At 35.4% G+C, this 21,757-nt stretch overlaps 1 protein-coding gene across 2 annotated transcripts in view; it reads right to left on the minus strand.

The window, feature by feature from the left end:
* Positions 1-658: 658 nt before the first annotated feature.
* Positions 659-21,757, minus strand: part of frmd3 (FERM domain containing 3) — a 73,919-nt gene continuing 52,820 nt past the window's right edge. The window contains exons 10-14 of one of the 2 annotated variants that reach the window (XM_016235274.1): positions 19,274-19,359; positions 16,025-16,099; positions 15,872-15,940; positions 10,649-10,773; positions 659-1,814 (exon numbers count right to left, since the gene is read on the minus strand). In XM_016235274.1, coding sequence (XP_016090760.1) covers positions 1,162-1,814; positions 10,649-10,773; positions 15,872-15,940; positions 16,025-16,099; positions 19,274-19,359 — 1,008 coding nt within the window. In that variant the 3' untranslated portion in view covers positions 659-1,161. Of the gene's footprint in view, positions 1,815-10,648; positions 10,774-15,871; positions 15,941-16,024; positions 16,100-19,273; positions 19,363-21,757 lie in introns of both variants that reach the window. The other variant, XM_016235273.1, reaches the window with a different exon arrangement.

Genomic DNA, 21,757 nt, shown 5'->3' on the forward strand with positions numbered 1-21,757 from the left:
ATCAAATCAAAGAGATATCGTACATATAGTCTACAAAAGAAAAAATTCTTTGATGTCACAAATTAAGCTAGGAGGCCATGTGGCATAACATTTCTGCTGTTTAACCAGCAAAACAGAAATATGAGAAACAAAGTCATAGAGTCAATTTAAAAGAGTCGACTCTAGTAAAAGAACTGATTCTTTTTTTTGTAAAAACATCGATTCCATCAACTCCTATGGCTGTAATTTCATCTATTTGATCAGAAATACAGTAAAAACAGCAATACTGTGAAATTTTATCACAATTTACAGAAGCTGAAGCTATTTTCCATTTGAATATGTTTTAAAATGTCATTTATTCCTGTGATCAAAGCTGAATTTTCAGCATCCTTACTCATTCACGTGATCCTTCAGAAATAATTCAAATATGCTGATTTGCTGTTCAGTCATTTATTATTATTATTACTATTAATTTTGAAAACAGTTGTGCTGCTTTTTTTTAGAAACCAATACATTTTTAGGATTCTTTGAAGTATAGAAAGTTCAAAAGAACAGTGTTTATATGAAACAGAAATCTTTTGTAATATAATAAATGTCTTAACTCTTACTTTTGATGAATTTAATGCACCCTTACTGAATAAAAGTATTGATTTCTTTTTTTTTTAAAAGGACTGTATATAGAGAGAAAGGGGGCTTATTAATAGTCACAGGAATCAAAACAAAACAAAGAAAAACCTGTAAAATAAATTAAAATAAAATCTTTTATGTCCAGAAAATTCACTCACCATTGAAATGTAGGACAAGAAGTTAATTTTGGACCCTGACTGACACTCTTTTTCAAGTTTATGACAACAGGCAGATGAAATGAATGAAGATATTGAAAAAGCATACATATCCGTCATCGTTGTTGAAATGTATGATGTTCCAGTGCATTTCTACCAAAGCTGTGCATGTCATACAGCTTTAATGAACCCTTTAAAGGCCCATGCTGCTGTCCGCTGTCTAACGCTATGGCTTAAACACTAGACAACTACAGCGCAAGCGCTAGGAAACTGCCTCCATTACTGCTACGAGATCTGCAAAAGATGTGAATGAATAAATCATGTGATGTAGGAGAGCAAACCTGTCCCTGTCCTGTCCATTATATTCCCGCCCCCCATTCCCTGTATTTCCCGCTGAGCCTCAGTCGCCCCAGAGCTGCTCTGTCATGAGTTCCAGTTTGCAGAGGATCCAGCGGCGCAGGGGGCAGTAGTACTCGTAGTGGAACTGCTCAAACTCGGGCGTCTGCCGGATGTCATGCAAGAACGAGATGTCCAGGTCTGACTCCAGCAGCACGAGCAGGAGGGGAAGCAGAATCATGAGGAGACCCGTGGCCATCACCACCAGACGGGCGGCACTGCGCAGACACGCCTGCATCTGCTGCCGTCCACTTGACGGGCTGCACAGCGACTGACGAAACGCTTCTCTGGCCACTTCCCTCTCCCTCTCGGCCTGGAGCTCCAGCTGCATCTCTGGGTCAGCGTGCAGCTCCTTCAGCAGGCGCGCGGGACTCTGGAACAGCAGGTCTAGGCCGCCCTGGCTCTCCTCCACCGGCGTGGGCACCATGCTGGCACACGGGCTGTACGCTGTGTCAGATATGGTGAGAGCCGCGCACGCTTCATCTTCATGGTCTACGTGTATCTCTCTCCTTTCCTCATCCGCTCTCGTCCTGCTGGCTGCCTCGTCTTCGCGTCTGTCCTGAACGTGGTTTTCCCTCTCCTCCATCTCCGCCTCCTCAGGAGTGACCGATGGTTTCAGTGGGGACAGATGTACCGAGTCTTTCAAAGCCGAGAGTCCTGCGGAGTGAACAACTGGTTGTGTTAATCACTGAAAGTTCACCCTTAAAGGGACAGTTCACCCAAAAATCATTAAATCAGAAGATATTTATTCAGTTGCTGGTCCACACTGACTTCCATAGAATGGAAAAATACTATGGAAGTCAATGGGGACCATTAAGTGTTTGGTCACACACACTCTTTAAAATACCTTCTGAGTAAATGATGACAGAATTTTCTTTTCTTTTTTTTTGGGGGGTGAACTGTCCCTTTAAGATTCATTTTTCATGGACATTTCAACATTTCCTGAAGAACACATTGGTCATTATCAGGAAACACTGTTGACTTGAATGTAGTAATAGTATATCTGATAGATTTGTAACTCTTTTATGTGTTGAAAGCAAAAAATAAATAAATATTTCATATTCTTTTTCCAAATCTATATAGGGGCCATTCCACAGAATGGGTGCCATTTCTGTCCCAAGGACATTATAGGTACAAACATGCATAAAAATTAACTATAAAACACATTTTATTATTAATCAAAGTGTCCTGCACATTAATCTAACTGCAAATTTAAAATATGTAATTAAAAAAATATTAAAAACTATCTAATACACAGAAAACATAGCATTTGTACATGTCATAAAATACACATTTTAGTCGTGTCCCCAGGTTTTCACTCAGTCCTGTTACGCTAACACATTCCCCCCTCTAAAAACTGAGGAAATTCCACAAGACACATTTTCCACATAATATTGCAACATCTGGATCTTCTGAAGGCAAAGAAATGATCGAAAGCATGTGGCCTTATTTTCTTTTCTGTATATTTGATGATATTGTAACGGTGGCTGGGAGCGTAATTATAAATATACTATCCTGTTACCTAAATTATTTCTTAGATGTTACTTTATTTTTAAAATACAAATCTTTGGTGAATCACTATAATTTGCTGAGTATTCTCATAATATTAGCATGTACTCCATGTGGCTAGATTATACGTCTTTGCTAATTTTATCCTAAAATCTCAATCCTGTTACTTTCAGTCCTGTTACTCATATACTCATATATCCTATACTTACATATAGTAACTGAGTAATAGTAACAGGAGTGAGTAGTGTCATCAGATTTATTAACGTAAATATTAGGCTACATCCATATTAATCTAGATAAATTAGAAAGTGCATCTTTTTCTCAACATTTTGGCCTTCTATCCACACTGAGACAATGCTTTTGCCCAGAGAAAACCTATGGTTGTTCCTGCATTGCTGTTTTCTATTACATTGCTCCTGCAAGTATGACAGAAAATGTACTTGAAATTTCTGTCCTGTGGCAATTACGTATTAGACTCATATATGGAGTGGCGTTTGAGTGTGAGCTGCGCTATAATATATTATTGGTTAAGCTTATTATTTTTAATATTAATTTTAATTTAATATTTATAATTTTTTCATTATTTATATATTATCTTATAACCCGTCTTCTACCATTAAAACATAACCCTAACAAAAACCTCTGCAGACCACTAGATTTAAATAGAAACAAGCAGTGAGGTCAGCTCACTAGTCAATGTTCAACACTTTCACTATACCTCACATGTGTAGTCAAACCTGTATACTAATATAATGGATACTCCTTCCTGTAACCCATTTCATTCCTGTTACTAAATGGTTTTTTCTTTAAAAATCAAGTTAAACCACTTTTTATTTTTTATTAAGTTTGGTCCATAATTTATCCCATTGTTTAATAAATTGCATCATAGAAAATTGATAAGCTTGAGGTTTGAGTCGCCTTTAAAATGAAAAAAAAAAAAAATGGGGTTGTGTACTTTAGAACAATACACCTTGTGTATATAAATAGTTATCTTTTTTTTACCATGAAACCAACAATTTCTTTCAAATAAACACCTGCCTGAGGGGGAAATGAAGGAATTTCTTGACATATTTTTAAACATGCTTTTTAAAAGACATTAGAGTTTTGGTAACAGGACTGAGAAAAATGTATCCATCTTCCACTTAAAAATTACAAGCAAATTGTACTCTGTTACTGATGCCAAATTACATGACAAAAATAGTTGTCAGTAACATAATCCATGACATTACACATTTTAGGAAATATAATCAGACTACTTTTAGATTACTTTTGACATTTATCACATTGATATAAACAGGATAATCTTGTATCATATTGATATAAAAATACAAAGAGAAAGAAAATATATGACATTTTTTATTATTAATAACATGAAGTGCATGAAACATTACAAAACTGGGGTATGTGAAGGAACTGCAGGGGGTTTGTTTAAATTCATGGTTATGCATAATTTATTGTTATTGTATAAATAATATGTAATCAATAAAAAAGTAACTGTAGTCTGATTAAGAGTTTTTTTAAATGTAATATAATCTAATTACAAGTACTGAATCCAGATTACATGTAATCAGTTACTACCCAGCACTGTAAACCACCCAAACCAGTACACACACACAATACTATAATAACACTAATAGAACGAATTATAATTATTAGTAATACTAATACTAAGAAGGATATTAATACTAATAACAAGAATAATAATGCTTAGTAATATTAATATTAATACCAATACTAAGAATAATAATGTTATAGTCAGGGCCGTTTCTAGCCATTTTGATGCCCTAGGTGATATCCTTATTGCATATATATATTATTATTATTTTTTTTTTTTTCAGACATCAGTTGCTTGTCACATTCAAATTGATTGTCATAGTAACGACACTAATTTGTGGAGATTCAGTGCATTGAGTTCCACAAATCTGAATGCATTATTTGTAAATTGACTGTTAAGATAAACATTTTGCACCATTTAGTATCTGTAATATCATTGTGTTGCCACTAGATGCCTGTATAGCCCTATGTAACAATCCCTAGTGGCATTGACATTGCACATAATTTACACATAAATCGCACATAAATACATTTTGATTTGGATACTATATACTATACTACTACATATTGTTTAGATATTATCAATGGCTACTTTTTTGTCTTTATCTGTTTTTTGTTAAAAAATTTTTGTTGTTGTTTCTTGAAACATTGATTTAAAGTGTCAGTTATTTCAGTATTATTTCAGTCAAACCTATAAAACCCCTTTGTTACCCCAAACTACATGTAAAAGCTTTATCAGTGGCATAAAAGTAACCAATGCAGCTACTTAATCATTTGCTACTCGTTAACGTCTCATTTAAATAACGTGACGCTCTGCCCTCTATGACGCTGCTCCCATTAAGTGCTGTTGGAAGTGAATGAATTGATTCAACATTTCGACACCTCCGTAAGGATGCATTTAACTCGACAAAGCGGTCTAATAAAGGATGTATTGATCTCGTGAATTAGCGAATTTTACTATACAAATATTTTTTAATTGGATGTTAAAGTTTATATGGGAAATAATACATGACACGCTGATCCTTTAACAATGCATTGGCGCAAAAAACGCACACCTTTTGGACAAATCTGTCTGCCTAGCTCGCCTATGCCTAGAAACGGCCCTGGTTATAGTAATACTAAGAATACTAATACTAATATTAATACTGATACTACTAATAATAATGATTTAATTATACTGATACTATGAATACTAATGATTAGTAAGAATATTTGTAATAATATTAATAAGGACATTTTTTGCTTTAAAAACCAGTCAAATTAAATCCCAAAACATTTTGAATATAACTGGTTTGGCACAAAACATTCGTTTTTATTACTATTTTGAATTTGTTTTTACTCTTTATATCTTCATGTTTTCATTTTAATTTTTGTCATTTAATTGTGTGCTTTTGTCATTTGTATTAATTTTTGTTTATTAAAAATGACTATATCGTTTTGTTTCAGTTCATTTTGTATTTATGTTAGTAATGCAACTAGCTGAAATAAAATAATTCATTTCCAGTTAATTTTAGTTAACTTTTATTTCAAGTTATGACATGTTTATATATATATATACAGTATATATATATATATAGTATATATATATATATATATATATATATATATTGCTCTTCTTGTGTATATGTTGTATGTATGTTTAACCAGCAGTTGAGAGGCACAGCTGTAGCCTGTTCTTTGGACAAGTCCGGTCTAAATATAGACCCAGCAGCCTGACTAGTGTGGATTAAGACGAGTCTCCCGGCTAAATTTTCAGTGACGTCGATGCTTCTCCATGCAACTATTCTCTAAAACACAGAGCTCTGCAATGTCCTCTGACCTAACCATCCTCTCATTTCACTGTGACATTTAACATACTGTCAAAAAATAATGCACATCTCTTCAGATAAAAACTGGATTGTTGGATGAAAAGCATTAATTGATTGATCCCTCATTGACAGGATGTACCAGATTTCAAGGCATCAGCACTGACAGCCGCTTAACAGTTCCTGAAATACTAATTGGATAATCATGAGTTATCTATTGAACAGCTTACACAGAAGCACACTTAAGTTAGTAGATGCAGACATATGGGCAAAGAGAAGATGTCACCATAGCGACACATAAAGAGCCATTTAACCCAGGAGGAGGAAACAGTCGTCACTAGCAACAGACCATCATGGCTACCATGGCAACAGTTAGATGCAACAATAACTAAATCTGAGGGAGATTCTCCTGAAGAATGTGAAAGACATAAAAGAAAAAGAAAAGAGAAAAATGCCGTTTGACACAAAAGTTGACATGCCCTCCACTCCGTTTATGTGTCATCAAAGCAAAGTACAAAGAACTAGATTTTTTTTTTCATTTTCTGAATAAAACTTCATTGTGCAACAATCACAACACATTAAATAAAAGATAATGCCTCTGAATGCTTTTATTTGAAACTACAATCTACAACATTTCATTGTATCACCAAATCACTCATATTTACATATCCATTTAAAAAAAAAAAAAAAATTGTAGACATAGTTTGTCTTTTGATTAAAAAAATTGTAAATAAATATATTTAGTCATTATTTCATGTCACATTCACTCAATTTTACTACTTTGACTAATTTTAGTTGCTGAAAATAGCATTTTAGTTGATAAGAATGTGCAAAAAGAATCCAAATATTAAGACATTTATAAATTAATATGTATCGTCATTTAACAAAAATGTAAATCTGTCCTTGTTGTGAAAACCTGACCTCCTGAAATAATAATATAATGACTACACTATTTTACTACAATGTTGTGGTTTAGTAATTCATTTTGTTTCAGTGTTATGGAAAGAACATACTGTAAATGGCTACCGTCAACTGTTACATTCTTCAAAATATCTTCTTTTTTGCTCAACAGAAGAGAGAAATTCATACGGGTTCGAAACGACATGAGGGTGAGTAAATGACAGAATTATCATTTTTGAAAATTAATTATCTTAATGTGTTTATGTAGTGTTTCATTTAGTCAGTTATTTCAATATTGTTAAAGGGGTCATATGATGCGATTTCAAGTTTTCCTTTCTCTTTGGAGTGTTACAAGCTCTTGGTGCATAAAGAAGATCTGTAAAGTTGCAAAGACTAAAGTCTCAAATCCAAAGAGATATTCTTTATCAAAGTTAAGAGTCAACCACGCCTACCTAAAACGGCTCGTTCTAACACGCCCCCACATGTCTATGTCACTGTGTGGGAAGATTTGCATAACGCCGCCCAAATGTTCACGCAAAGAAAGAAGGCGTAACTTTTATTCTCGCTGTAGTATTGTTGCCGCCGCTGCCATGTCGTGAAGGCGCTGTGTGTTTCGTTGTGAAAGCGAAACTACTTTGTTTGGTCTTCCAAAAGAGGATGATATCTGCTTCGTCATGCCTGGAGCTGATCCGTGCTGGTCGCTGAGGAAATACTACAACTTCGCGCTGTGGATCGCCGGATCGGCTTTCACCGTGGACGAAGCGGAGTCCAGCCCAGGGTCGTTACATGTGGTTGCCGCTCCTTCGTCGAATCCGCGGGCCGCGCCATTCTCAAGCCCGCCGCCTCCGCACACTCAAGTCCGCCGTGTGTGATGCTGTGTGTTTCGTTGTGAAAGCGAAACTACTTTGTTTGGTCTTCCAAAAGAGGACACGACTAGAAATCAGTGGTTAAGTTGTATTTACAACACTGTTCCAGAACAGTTCAACCCAAATATTCAGATGTGTGCAGCACATTTTATGGAGGACCGTTTCCTGATCCTGGGAGAGTAGACTACAATGTCAGCTGTTCTGTAGGGCTTGTTGTTTGTCATTTCTCCGATCACAAATGCAGACATGGTTTTATGTTACGCTCCAGCCGGACAGGGCATCACAATATGGTAGGCAGGGGCGTAACATTTCCGTCACACGCTTGAGGTATTCAGCCATACACAACGCACTGGATAGCTGACCAATCAGAGCACTTCTCGCTTTTCAGACCGATGAGCTTTGTAAAAATCGACGCGTTTCAGAAAGGCGGGGTATAGAGAAAAACCAACAATAATGTACAGAAAATGGAAAATAATGTGTTTTTTTAACCTTAAACCGCATAAACACATTTCATTACACCAAATACACAAAATAATGTTCTTTTTAGCAACATCATATGACCCCTTTAAGCTACACCAAGTGGAGTCAAGAGTTTTCTGCTGCCTTATAAGAATAGTTCAACCAAAAACGATTCTCCTGTCATCATTTACTGACGTACTTATTTCTGCAGCACATAAAACATATATTTTGAAGAATGTTGGTACAAAACAATAAAATGGACAAAAATACACATAAGACTTTTTTCAAAACATCAATTTTTTCCCAACTTTGGAATGATATGAGGTAAGTAAAAGATGACAAAATGTTCATTTCGGGATGCATTTTCAGATTGACGTAAAATTGCTATTCAATGAAGAAATGAAGTAGAAATGATCCCGCATCCAGTCCATCTGTACAATCACAATTATCAGATGCAAACATTGGTAAATCATGATTTGGGAAGCTTCCGTACCGGTTCCTGAGATGCGGTCTCCGTGGCTGAGCAGCCGCACGTAGACATCTCGCGCCGTGTAGTTGGCCATGCGCAGCTGCAGGTTGTGACGTGTGGTGATCTTCACCTGACAGCGCATGGCGTCTCCTCGCTCCTCCAAACATTCCTCCAGAACCTCATCTACATCCTTCACCCGCAGACCTTCCTCAGCAACCTTTTCACAACCCACCACACGCTCCCCCTGCTCTCCGAGAACCTCCATATCAACACCTCCCTCTCAATTCACCTCAATCTCACGGCTCCTGCTGGCTCAAACACTGTCACTGGCTTTTCTGGATGGGTTAAGGCTCATAGGATGGGGTCCTTCATTTCACCGGATAGCGGACATGTGAACAAAGTCGGGGCATTAGGGGCCGGATCAGCCCAAATGCAGGATGAGCTATTTATACAGCATCAGTCATAGCTCAAGGCTTTGCTAATCACAGCGGCTGATTATGGTGAAAAGATCCAGTCCGGAGTACAGTACAGCCAGCAGACATCACACGTATCTGGCTTTGAGGCGTCCTGCTGTACACCCAGAACAACCTAAACAACCTAAACTCCTTTTATTATTTTATTAATACTTCATGATCAGATATTAAAGGGATAACAGAGCAGAATAATGTTCCCCTCCACTGGAGCTCAAATCTCGTTTTGCCTTTGTGTTCAGTTAATGGAATACTCTGGGTTTAATACAACTTAAGCTCAGTTGATAGTATTTTAGGCATGATGTTGATTACCACAAACATGTTCAACTTGTCCCTTCTTTTTTAAAAAAAAACAAAAAAAAACAAAGGCAAAACTGAGTTTATAATGAGGTACTTCCATGTGAAAAAGAAGTGCAGTTTAGTACTTGTTACAGAAATAATGTTCTTTAAAATAATATACTTTAGTGAGAACTCAGTTTAAATGGAAATGTATTATAGTTTATTAAATGCAAGTAGTTGAACTCAACAGTGTTTTTTTATACACTTAAGTAGGACTTAAGTAGATTTTAACTGTAAATTTCACAATTTTTTATAGTGTAGTAGTGTTGTCTGTTTTAGCAAGCACGTTGTTTTCAAGCAGGATGAACAGGGAACTTCTGAGAAGGGCCAGTGTGACATTCAGTCTTAAAAAGCTTGTCCTGTCCTCTGGTAACTGGATCTGTGAAGGGCTTAGCATTGATGAACCAGCCTCAGATCTCCTCTCACGGACACCACGGCTTCATCACATGACAAGACCCCTTCATGAAATGCTCTAGTTCACTCCGGATATGCCAGACCAGACAAAAAGTTTTGGTGAGCCTCTGCGAATTGTAGCCTGACTTCTGGCTTCAACAGGGCATTTTTGCCCACAGAACTGCCTTCATTGAATATTTTCTCTTTTTCAGATATTCTCTGTGTAAACTCTTGAGACGGTTGTGCATGTTAATCCCAGTAGATCATCAGTTTCTGAAATACTCAGACCAGCCCATCTGGCACCAACAATCATTCCACATTCAAAGTCACGTAAATCTCCTTTCATTCTGATGCTTGGTTTGAACTTCAGCAGATCATCCTGACCATGTCTACATGTCTAAATGCATTGAGTTGCTGCTGTGATTGGCTGATTACACATTTGCCTTAATGAGCAGTTGAACAGGTGTACCTAATAAAGTGGCCAGGGAGTGCAAAAACAAAATGTTTGACAAAAAACTACATTTATCTGGTGAAAATGTTGGTCCATCATGAGGCATTTCACCTTCTTGTAGAATAAAAACAGTTTGCTGGAATAATAATGTGACTAGAGTCTCGTGAATGGATCATGATCATATTTGTTAGTATTTTTAGATGTACTTTTCATTTGTTTAGGGGTTATAGATCTTTACATGCACTGTTCAGGTGTGTATGTATGCAGGCGTGTTACCGTTGTCTGCGGAGGAGTCTCTGGTTTCCCTGCTGGAGCTCAGTGCTGGTAGAAGAGGCTCCATGTTCATTATCAGCTGTTTATGACTGAGCGAAATAAAGCTTCTGCTTTGACCAAACTGAGACCTGAAACAGCCATAGAAACATACAAAAATGTTAAAACATGAACTTCTGAAGTGAAAGTGAAATCATTTAAAAAGAGTAGTTTTTTACAAAAATAATTTGATGGATGTAGATTTTTGATGTAGACTATGTAGACATAATATCATGTTATAATATTACTATTAAAGGGTTAGTTCACCCAAAAATGAAAATTACCCCATGATTTACTCACCCTCAAGCCATCCTAGGTGTATATAACATTCTTCTTTCAGACGAATACAATCGGCGTTATATTGAATAATTTCCAGGCTATTCCATGCTTTATAATGGGAGTGAATGGTAGCCCAAAATTTGAAGTTGAATAAATTGCACCCATCCATTATAAAAGAAGTCCACATGGCTTCGGGGGGTTAATAAAGGCCTTTTGAAGCGACGCGATGCGTTTATGTAAGAAAAATATCCATATTTACAACTTTATAAACCTTAATCTCTAGCTTCCGCTAACTGTCGTATGTGCGCTCACGAGAGAGTGGTGTCCAGCGTATGACGTAGCACGTAGGCAAACGAGGAGACGAACGCGGAAGTGACGAACGTGGAAGAGCAGAGGAGAGAGCAAAACAAAACACCGGTCACGGATTAGTAGTACAAAACGAGGATTTGTAAAGAAAAATGTCGGAGGATTTCGATATAAGCCAAGAGGACACTGGTTTTCCTTTGCTGTAAACAAAACTTGTTTCTGGCGAGACGAGCATATTCTCACCGGAGCTTACGCTACGCCTTCTTCCTACATAATCCGCTGGACGCCACTCTCTTGTGAACGAGCGTACAGTTAGCGGACGCTATAGATTAAGGTTTATAAAGTTGTAAATATGGATATTTTTCATACACAAACACATCGCGTCACTTCAGAAGGCCTTTATTAACCCCCCGGAGCCGTGTGGACTTCTTTTATAATGGATGGGTGCAATTTCTTCGACTTCGAATTTTGGGCTACCATCCACTCCCATTGTAATTCAAGTTTCAATTCAATTCAAGTTTATTTGTATAGCGCTTTTCACGATACAAATCGTTGCAAAGCAACTTTACAGCAAGTTAAGTTTCTACAATATTTAGCTTATCAGTGGTGACTGTCAGTTAATGTACATATGGCAGAAATGTACGGAAAAATCAATTAAAGACGTAATCAAACAGACGATGAACTCTATTAACAGCAATTATTATATGATGCAATCAAACTTATAGCGAAATTTGGTAGTTATATTATATATATATACTTGGTATATATTTGGTAGTATATATATATATATATATATACATTTCGTGCATGTCTCTTTAAATGCAAATGAGCTGCTGCTCCCCGCCCCCTTTTCTGGAATAGGGCTGTGCCTTAGAGGACACTGGTTTTCCTTTGCTGTAAACAAAACTTGTTTCTGGCGAGACGAGCATATTCTCACCGGAGCTTACGCTACGCCTTCTTCCTACATAATCCGCTGGACGCCACTCTCTTGTGAACGAGCGTACAGTTAGCGGACGCTATAGATTAAGGTTTATAAAGTTGTAAATATGGATATTTTTCATACACAAACACATCGCGTCACTTCAGAAGGCCTTTATTAACCCCCCGGAGCCGTGTGGACTTCTTTTATAATGGATGGGTGCAATTTCTTCGACTTCGAATTTTGGGCTACCATCCACTCCCATTGTAATTCAAGTTTCAATTCAATTCAAGTTTATTTGTATAGCGCTTTTCACGATACAAATCGTTGCAAAGCAACTTTACAGCAAGTTAAGTTTCTACAATATTTAGCTTATCAGTGGTGACTGTCAGTTAATGTACATATGGCAGAAATGTACGGAAAAATCAATTAAAGACGTAATCAAACAGACGATGAACTCTATTAACAGCAATTATTATATGATGCAATCAAACTTATAGCGAAATTTGGTAGTTATAAATCATGGAATAGCCTGGACATTATTTAATATAATGCCAATTGTATTCGTCTGAAAGAAGAATGTCATATACACCTAGGATGGCTTGAGGGTGAGTAAATCATGGGGTTATTTTCATTTTTGGGTGAACTATCCCTTTAACTATTAACTATGACTTTTGCCTCAACAAACTCGTAATTTGCTGGTTATTAATAGTTAGCAAGGTAGTTGTTAAGTTTTGGTATGTGGTCAGATTAAGAGATCTAAAATATAGTCATGTAGAATAAGGCATTAATATTTGCTTTATAAGTACTAATAAACAGCCAATATGCTAGTAATATGCATGCTAGTTATTAGTGAGAATTGGTTCTTAAAGGGCACCTATTATGTCCGTTTTACAAGATGTAACGGTAACACTTTACAATAAGGTTCATTAGTTAAACATTAGTTAATGTATTAACTAACATGAACTAACCATGAGCAATACATTTGTTACTGTATTTACTAATCTACGCTCACGTTAGTTAATAAAAATACAGATGTTCATTGTTAGTTCATGTTAGTTCACAGTGCATTAACTAATGTTAACAAGATTTTAATAATGTATTAGTAAATGTTGAAATTAACATTAACAAAGATTAATAAACGCTGTATAAGTGCAGTTCATTATTAGTTCATGTTAACTAATTTAGTTAACTAATGAACCTTATTGTAAAGTGTTACCGATGTAACTTATGTCTCAGATGTCCCAAGAATGTGTCTGTGAAGTCTCAGCTCAAAACAGCCCCACAGATCATTTATTATATCATTTTGAAAATGCCTATTTTGAGTGGAAGCAGAAACACTCTGTTTTCGTGCATGTCTCTTTAAATGCAAATGAGCTGCTGCTCCCCGCCCCCTTTTCTGGAATAGGGCTGTGCCTTTACAGCTCATACCTCAGACACTTTGTCAAAAAAAATCCATTTGGTTTTGATTATCACGTCTATCATGCTGAAATCATGCGTTTTAAAGCCATATCAGTTTAAACTTCTGCTACACGGTTTTCTGAGCGCACACATCCAAAGCACGCGCACAGAAAGCGGCTGTCACACGGCATGATGTGAGTACTAAACCAAGTTCTCTTTCACACAAGTTTATGTTAAAAACACGCAGAAGTTAGAAAAACACAGTCGGTTATGTCTGTGTATTAAACAGCTGTGAAAGAAATCGCATGTTTATATTAGATCTGTGTATTAAGTGACAGCAGCGTAATATATAGTACCTACACTGCTAAAATAATAACACTGAAATAAAAGTAATACAATAAAAGTGGAAAATCACTCACTGCTCTGCACTGAACAGCTTCTATAGCTGTAATAAGACAGCATGTCTTACTTGAATGCTGCTTTTAAATGCATGCTCTAGCGTGAAGTTAAACATGGCGGATTGTGTGCGGCTCACTGAGGGCGGGGTCTCTGTTATACAGCAGTGTCCGTCAACAGTCGTGGGTGGGGCTTGTAAAATGTGATGCCACACGTTACAGATTCTGTGATCAGTAAGTTCTGAGACACTGATTATGATTTATGGGGATTAAAAAGCAGGTAGATTTTTATCATTATAGGGTGGTTGTGTACACACACTGCCAACACACATTTATGTTCAAACAACAGAATTTTGCATAATAGGTGCCCTTTAAAATAAAGTGTTACTGTCTTTGTTTATATTTAAACAAGTTTCTTTTACTTGCATTCTTTTAGCCCTGATGAAGGTCTGTGTGCTGAAACACGCTGGCAAAATAAAAAAGTATTATTATGCTTGTCAGTTCCACTTTCTGATTATTTTGACTTCTCCATTCCGTAAGTGTTGCTGGTGCCACTTTAAAATACCTTTATTATTTATCATTGTCATTGCATACAGTGGTGTGAAAAAGTGTTGGCCCCCTTCCTGTTTTTTAAATTTTTTGCATATTTGTCACACTTAAACGATTCAGATCATCAAACTAATTTTAATATTACACAAAGATAATGCAAGTAAATACAAAATGCAGTATTTAAATGATTATTTATTTTATTAAGAGAAAAAAGCTGTCCAAACCTGCCTGGCCCTACGTGAAAAAGTAATTGCCCCCTAAATCTAATAACTGGTTGTGCCACGCTTTGCAGCAACAACTGCAATCAAGTGTTTGCGATAACTGGCAATGAGTCTTTCACATCGCTGTGGAGGAATTTTGGCCCACTCTTCTTTGCAGAATTGTTTTAATTCCGCCACACTGGAGGGTTTTTGAGCATGAATGGACTGTTTAAGCATCTCAATCGGATTTAAGTCCAGACTTTGATTTGGCCCCTCCAAAACCTTAATTTAGTTTTTCTTGAGCCATTCATAGGTGGACTTGCTGGTATGTTTGGGATCATTGTCCTGCTGCATAACCTAAGTGCGCTTGAGCTTGAGGTCACAAACTGACGGCCGGACATTCTCCTTCAGGATTTTCTGAAAGAGTGCAGAATTCATGATTCCGTCAATTATGGCAAGTTGTCCAGGTCCTGAAGCTGCAAAGCAGCCCCAGACCATCACACTACCACCACCATGTTTGACTCTTGGTATGAATGTCAACTGTTTTGATTCTCATCTGTTCTTGAGTTTCTTTAGATCACGGCATGATGTGTTGCTATTTAAGCATGCTTCACTTTGTCAGACAGGTTCTATTTAAGTGATTTCTTGATTCAACATGTCTGGCAGTAATCAGGCCTGGGTGTGGCTAGTGAAATTTAACTCAGCTTTCTAAAATAATGTGGTTAATTGCAGTTCTTTCATGATTTAACAGGAGGGGGCAATTAATTTTTCACGTAGGGCCACGTAGGTTTGGACAGCTTTTTTCCCTTAATAAATGAAATCATCATTTAAAAACTGCATTTTGTATTTCCTTGCATTATCTTTGTGTAATATTTAAATTTGTTTGATGATCTGAAACATTAAAGTGTGACAAACATGCAAAAAAATAAGAAATCAAGAAGGGGGCCAACACTTTTTCACACCACTGTATATACATAAGCATCAAAAAACAGAGTCAAAAATAGATAATAAGTGGACCAAAAAAAAAAAGCTAAATGCATATTGTGGCCGTTTTAAACCATATGAACAGCCTGATTTCCACAACCTGAAGTGAGTGAAGTGTGGATTAGACACAGTAGGGTATATATAAATGGAGGCTGACCTGTGTACAACAGGAGGTTCTCTCTGAATCTTTGAACTGGCTTCAATCACTTCTTTAGCCACCCGACCACTGAAATCAAACCAGAAGCAATAATATTAATATCAGCATGTCTGACTTATGGTTTACTTCCACCAGATCACTGCACAATCTCACCTGTAGCGAAATCGGCTTCCCTTGAAAAATATACTGCTGCTGGACACAGTCTTGATCTGACTGGACTTTGCACATCTAAATCAGAAAAAAGCAGTTAACCAAACAGTTGTTTGCATCTACAAAGTTCATATTCAAACTTGTTGCAATTGCATTTTTTATTCTGCTGCCATAAAAGATGTTCTCATTTCTGTTGAATCATTTTTGCTATATTTAAATCAATTCTGCAGCTTTTCTCCTACAGTGTGGCCTGAGCAATAAAAGCAGCTTGTGATTGGCTGATGTGTGTGTGTTAATATGAAGAAAGTGTTGTTGTTTGACAGAGGCAGGCCTGCTGTCTGGCTGGCATTTAGGCTATTAATTAAAGGGCTTTCAACAGTAACATGACACCACTCACACAGAGTAACTAGAGACAGAGAAAGACATCGATGCACTTATATCAGGATCATTCTCAGCAAACCGTGCCATCTGTGTGCTGCGTTTGTCCCCATGACCTCATACTGATATAATTACCAGGATCCACAACTTAGTCACATTATTAGAAAGATGTAAAGATGTATATAACTCTTAGTGTGGAATGCAAAATCCATTTTAAAAATGTATATTTAAAGCTTTCATTGATATATATATATATATTGATATAATCAGAAATTTAACTGAATTTAACAAATTTAACTTTGATGAGTGACATAAAGGTACGTTTGATTGGCTGATGTGTGTGTGTTAATATGAAGAAAGTGTTGTTGTTTGACAGAGGCAGGCCTGCTGTCTGGCTGGCATTTAGGCTATTAATTAAAGGGCTTTCAACAGTAACATGACACCACTCACACAGAGTAACTAGAGACAGAGAAAGACATCGAGGCACTTATATCAGGATCATTCTCAGCAAACCGTGCCATCTGTGTGCTGTGTTTGTCCCCATGACCTCATACTGATATAATTACCAGGATCCACAACTTAGTCACATTATTAGAAAGATGTAAAGATGTATATAACTCTTAGTGTGGAATGCAAAATCCATTTTAAAAATGTATATTTAAAGCTTTCATTGATATATATATATATATTGATATAATCAGAAATTTAACTGAATTTAACAAATTTAACTTTGATGAGTGACATAAAGGTACGTTTGAATTGCATTCTATATTTTATTATGTTTTAGACTTATAATGGCCTCATTGCTGCAGTAGTTCATCAAATTACAGTTTTAATGGAAAATATGACTGTAAAAATACTACCTGTAAATAATGTGGTGTGGTGTACTATATTTGCTGTTATTAGACATTTTTGCACTGATCTTAAACGCCAAAAACTTTTGTATTTAACAAGGTTTTGAAAAAGTTATTTTTATTTATTTAGTTAGTTTTTTCATTTGTAATGTGTATTTAGTTTTTGAGGCACAGAAAAATAAATTGATGTCATCAGAAATTCCACACATGGAATTGTATATCCACACAGATATATCTGAAAATAAATAAATAAGCAAACAATTTTCTGATAATGACCCATATACACTACCGTTCAAATGTTTGCTGTTGGAAAGATTTTTAAATTTTTCTGAACAAAGTATCTTCTGCTCACCAAGGCTGCATTGATTTGACTGTAAAATCTGTAATATTTTGATATATTATTACATTTTAAAATGATTGTTTTAAATTTGAATATGATTCAAAGCTGAATTTTCAGCATCATTACTCCAGTCTTCAGTGTCACATGATCCTTCAGAAATCAGTATAATATGCTGATTTGCTCAAGAAACATTTCTAATTATTTTGAAAACATTTGTGATATTTTTGTCGAGACCATGATTTTTCGGGATACTTTATTGAATAGAAAGTTCAAAAGCACAGTATTTAGATTTTGTAAAACAGTTGCTACATAATATTAAGGATACAATTTTTTTCAAAAGGGTGTCTTCATTTTCAGGCAATTTTATGTTCCAGGGCTGATTTTTATTCAAAAAAATAAATTTCAGCATTTTTAATTGGAACCTTAGAAGCTTTTTCCGATTTTAAAATCCATCACAAATGAATTATTCTCTGTTTACATTTTCCATAATCTAATTGAGTGAAATAACCGATTTAAGGGATTTTACCTCCTAAATATGCTGTTATTGATCAAATGCATTAAATTATTTTTTATTTCTTTAACCAGAATATAGTCCTGACCTTTGCTGACATAATATAAACTAAGGTGCAGTGATATATAGTAATGTTTGGGTTGCAAAGATATTTTATATTTTATATATAATTATATTTTAATATTGTGAAATATTATTACATTATTACATTTTACCATTTTCTATCGTATTATATTTTAAAATGTAATTTATTACTGTGACCAAAGCTGAATTTTTAGCATCATTACTCCAGTCTTTAGTGTCACATGATCCTTCAGATATCATTCTAATATGCTGATTTGCTGCTCAAGAAACATTTATTATTATTGCTTAATATTTTTATTGGAAACCGTGAACCTTTTTTTAGGATTGTTTGATGAACGGAAAATAAAAATAAAAAAAGAACAAGAAACATTTCTAATTATTTTGAAAACATTTGTGATATTTTTGTCGAGACCATGATTTTTCGGGATACTTTATTGAATAGAAAGTTCAAAAGCACAGTATTTAATTTCTAAAAAAATCATACTGACCCCAAACTTTTGAAAGGTACTGCATAAAAAGACCAAAAAAATGCTACTTAGATTTACATTATGAAGAAGAGAGAGAGATAGAGATAGAGATAGAGAGAGAGAGAGAGAGGGAGAGGGAGAGGGAGAGGGAGAGGGATTGCTGCTCAAGAAACATTTATTATTATTGCTTAATATTTTTATTGGAAACCGTGAACCTTTTTTTAGGATTGTTTGATGAACGGAAAATAAAAATAAAAAAAGAACACAGTTCTTCTATATATATATATAACTGTTATATATTTATAATAGTGCTGTAAAACGATTAATCGCATCCAAAATAAAAGTTTTTATTTACATAATATATGTATGTGTGCTGCGTATATTTATTATGTATATATAAATACACACACATGCATGTATATATTTCAGAAGAATATGTTATGTTTATATATTACATATATTTATATATAATATAAATAATATGAATATAAATGTATACATGTATTTTCAAAATATACACTGTATGTGTTTGTATAGAGAGAGAGAGAGAGAGGGAGAGGGAGAGGGAGATAGAGAGAGAGAGGGGGAGAGAGAGAGGGATGAAAGGACACCTCTCACTTGTAAAAAGCTTGGTTTTCCACGGCACATTTCCACAGGTGCTTGCAGGCTGCTGGTGTGGAGGTGTGGAACGTCAGAACCAGTTTCTTCTGCAGATAGATGAAAAGAAAGAATGAAAAATTGAAGTGTGGAACAGCAAAGGTAGATACAATCAACTTAAGTGAACGGGGTGGTCAAAGCGAGTAAGGACATAAAAAATCTATAAATTACACGGAGATGGAATCTGAGCACAATGTCTTAAATAATGAGAGCTGAACAAAATGCTGACCCAAATCTGTGTGCATGTTAGTGAGAGTGAAGGCCGCTGAGTGTGTTTGCGGGCAGCAAGGCGGCTTTACCGGGAACAGAGCAGGGAATATGAGAGTACGGATCAATATAACGTCATAACGGCACAGTCAGTCAACCGGTTAGAGACGCTTTGACTGGAACGAACACTACTGTATGTACACCACACTTATTAACCATCATTTACACTATAGATAGCGTGGGTTTTACAAGGACACACATTAGTGTAATAAATGAGTTAACCATGAGAAGCTGTGCATCCCTGTGATTTGACAAAGATTGTGGATCGTTGTTAGTCACTCACAACAACCTATGATGAAAATCTCAAAAGGCCGATAAAAGTTACATTTATTATGATTAACATTCACAATAAACAATTCTCCTGAGTAATATAGTTAATTAGCCAGTTAATTGAATGTTTACATCAGTTTAATGGTTTGTAAAAACAGTGTATGTGTTTAGGTATTGAATTTCAAAAAGGTGGTTCATCCAAATCTGCAATCAGTTTTGCATTTTATTACTAAGATAACAGATGGTGTTATCCTGGGAATACAACTAGAGGATGTTGTTAAGACCTTTGGATGTGACTATATTCACACACTCTCAAAAAAAAAAAAATATGCTGCAAAATAAATAAAGATACAAAAAAAAAAACATTTGTTTAAATCAGCACAAGTTCAGTTTAACAAACACTAGTTTGCTGCCATAAGATAAATACATACTAAAAATATTTGTTCCAAATTTTATACTTTCAAATATATTATTATTATATAAACATTAATTTCAATAAGAAATAAGAAATAATGAATAACATAATAAAACAATTCATAAAAAATATTTTAATATATTTGATATTTAATATGAATTATTAATAATAAAAAAAACGGGGGCAAAAATCTGCACTGTCCTAAAATGTGGCTTTATTTTCCTTAATCAAAATTTGATTTTTATTTATTTATTTCGGAATTGAATATGATCAAACCATGATCATCACAGGTTTTGTGAGTCTCATTGCTCTTTATACACATTTCTCATTTTATATATATATATAGATTTATTTGTGCTGTCAAAAAATGTATCGCGATTAATCGAATCCAAAATAAAGGTTTTTGTTTACATAATATGTGTGTGTGTGCTGCGTATATTTATTATGTATATATAAATACACACACATGCATGTATATATTTCAGAAGAATATGTTATGTTTATATATTAAATATATATATTTTTAAATATAAATTATATGAATATAAATATAGACGTAAATACATGTAAATATTTTCAAAATATATACTGTATGTGTGTGTATTTATTTATACATAATAAATATACACAGAACACACACGTAGATTATGCAAACAAAAACTTTTATTTTGGATGTGATTAATCGTTTGACAGCACTAATATATAACAATTTAAAGATCTTTACTATCACTCTTGACAATAGTGCACGCAGAATCAAATGAAGAAGTGTTTCCACAATATAAATGTTTGTATATCATGTATTTTATCACCACTCAGGAGGACATGGACTTGTTTATAATGAGTCACATGTTGGATTAATAACCATGCATGAGAGGACGAATGCTACGTCAGCGCTGTAATGAAAATGTATAGTGGATATTGGTTTTCTGCTGGGTCGATATGCATAGGATTCCTGTTGACACGTCTGAGATTACAGTGGGGTGAATGTGCTAAACTGCCAACCGAACTATGTGACAGCCTGAGCCCAGCGAATATATGTGTTGGATCAAACATCCTGGGCTGAAGCGGAGGTGAATATGTAAGTGTTATGCCGATGTGACAGAGATATATATGAGGCCTGATAAAGTGCTATGAAAAACAGATGTGTTAGGAGAATAAATTCCATTAACCCCACGCATCGTGTAATCTAAGACCGGGATCGATAGATGGAGTACTAAACAGAACAGTGAATCCAGAAAGAAATCAATACAAACCACTTCCAGGCCGTTTAGCATCAAACTGCTGCCCCTGCAATATACTGCTGAACGCTCACACTGAGATTACCGTCACATCATTAAAACAAAGCTAAATGTCAGAGCGCTCACCCAACCTATGACAAGAGACGGTCCACTAATCATCTGGGTTTAGGACGGGTATCCCACACTAAACTAACTGGGATAACAAACTGTGGTACACAGAGTGACATCAGGTGGTATGTATAGCACAACCCTAAA

This window comes from Sinocyclocheilus grahami, unplaced genomic scaffold (genome assembly GCF_001515645.1).
Source record: "Sinocyclocheilus grahami isolate Dianchi unplaced genomic scaffold, SAMN03320097.WGS_v1.1 scaffold465.1, whole genome shotgun sequence".
Classification (NCBI taxonomy): domain Eukaryota; kingdom Metazoa; phylum Chordata; class Actinopteri; order Cypriniformes; family Cyprinidae; genus Sinocyclocheilus; species Sinocyclocheilus grahami.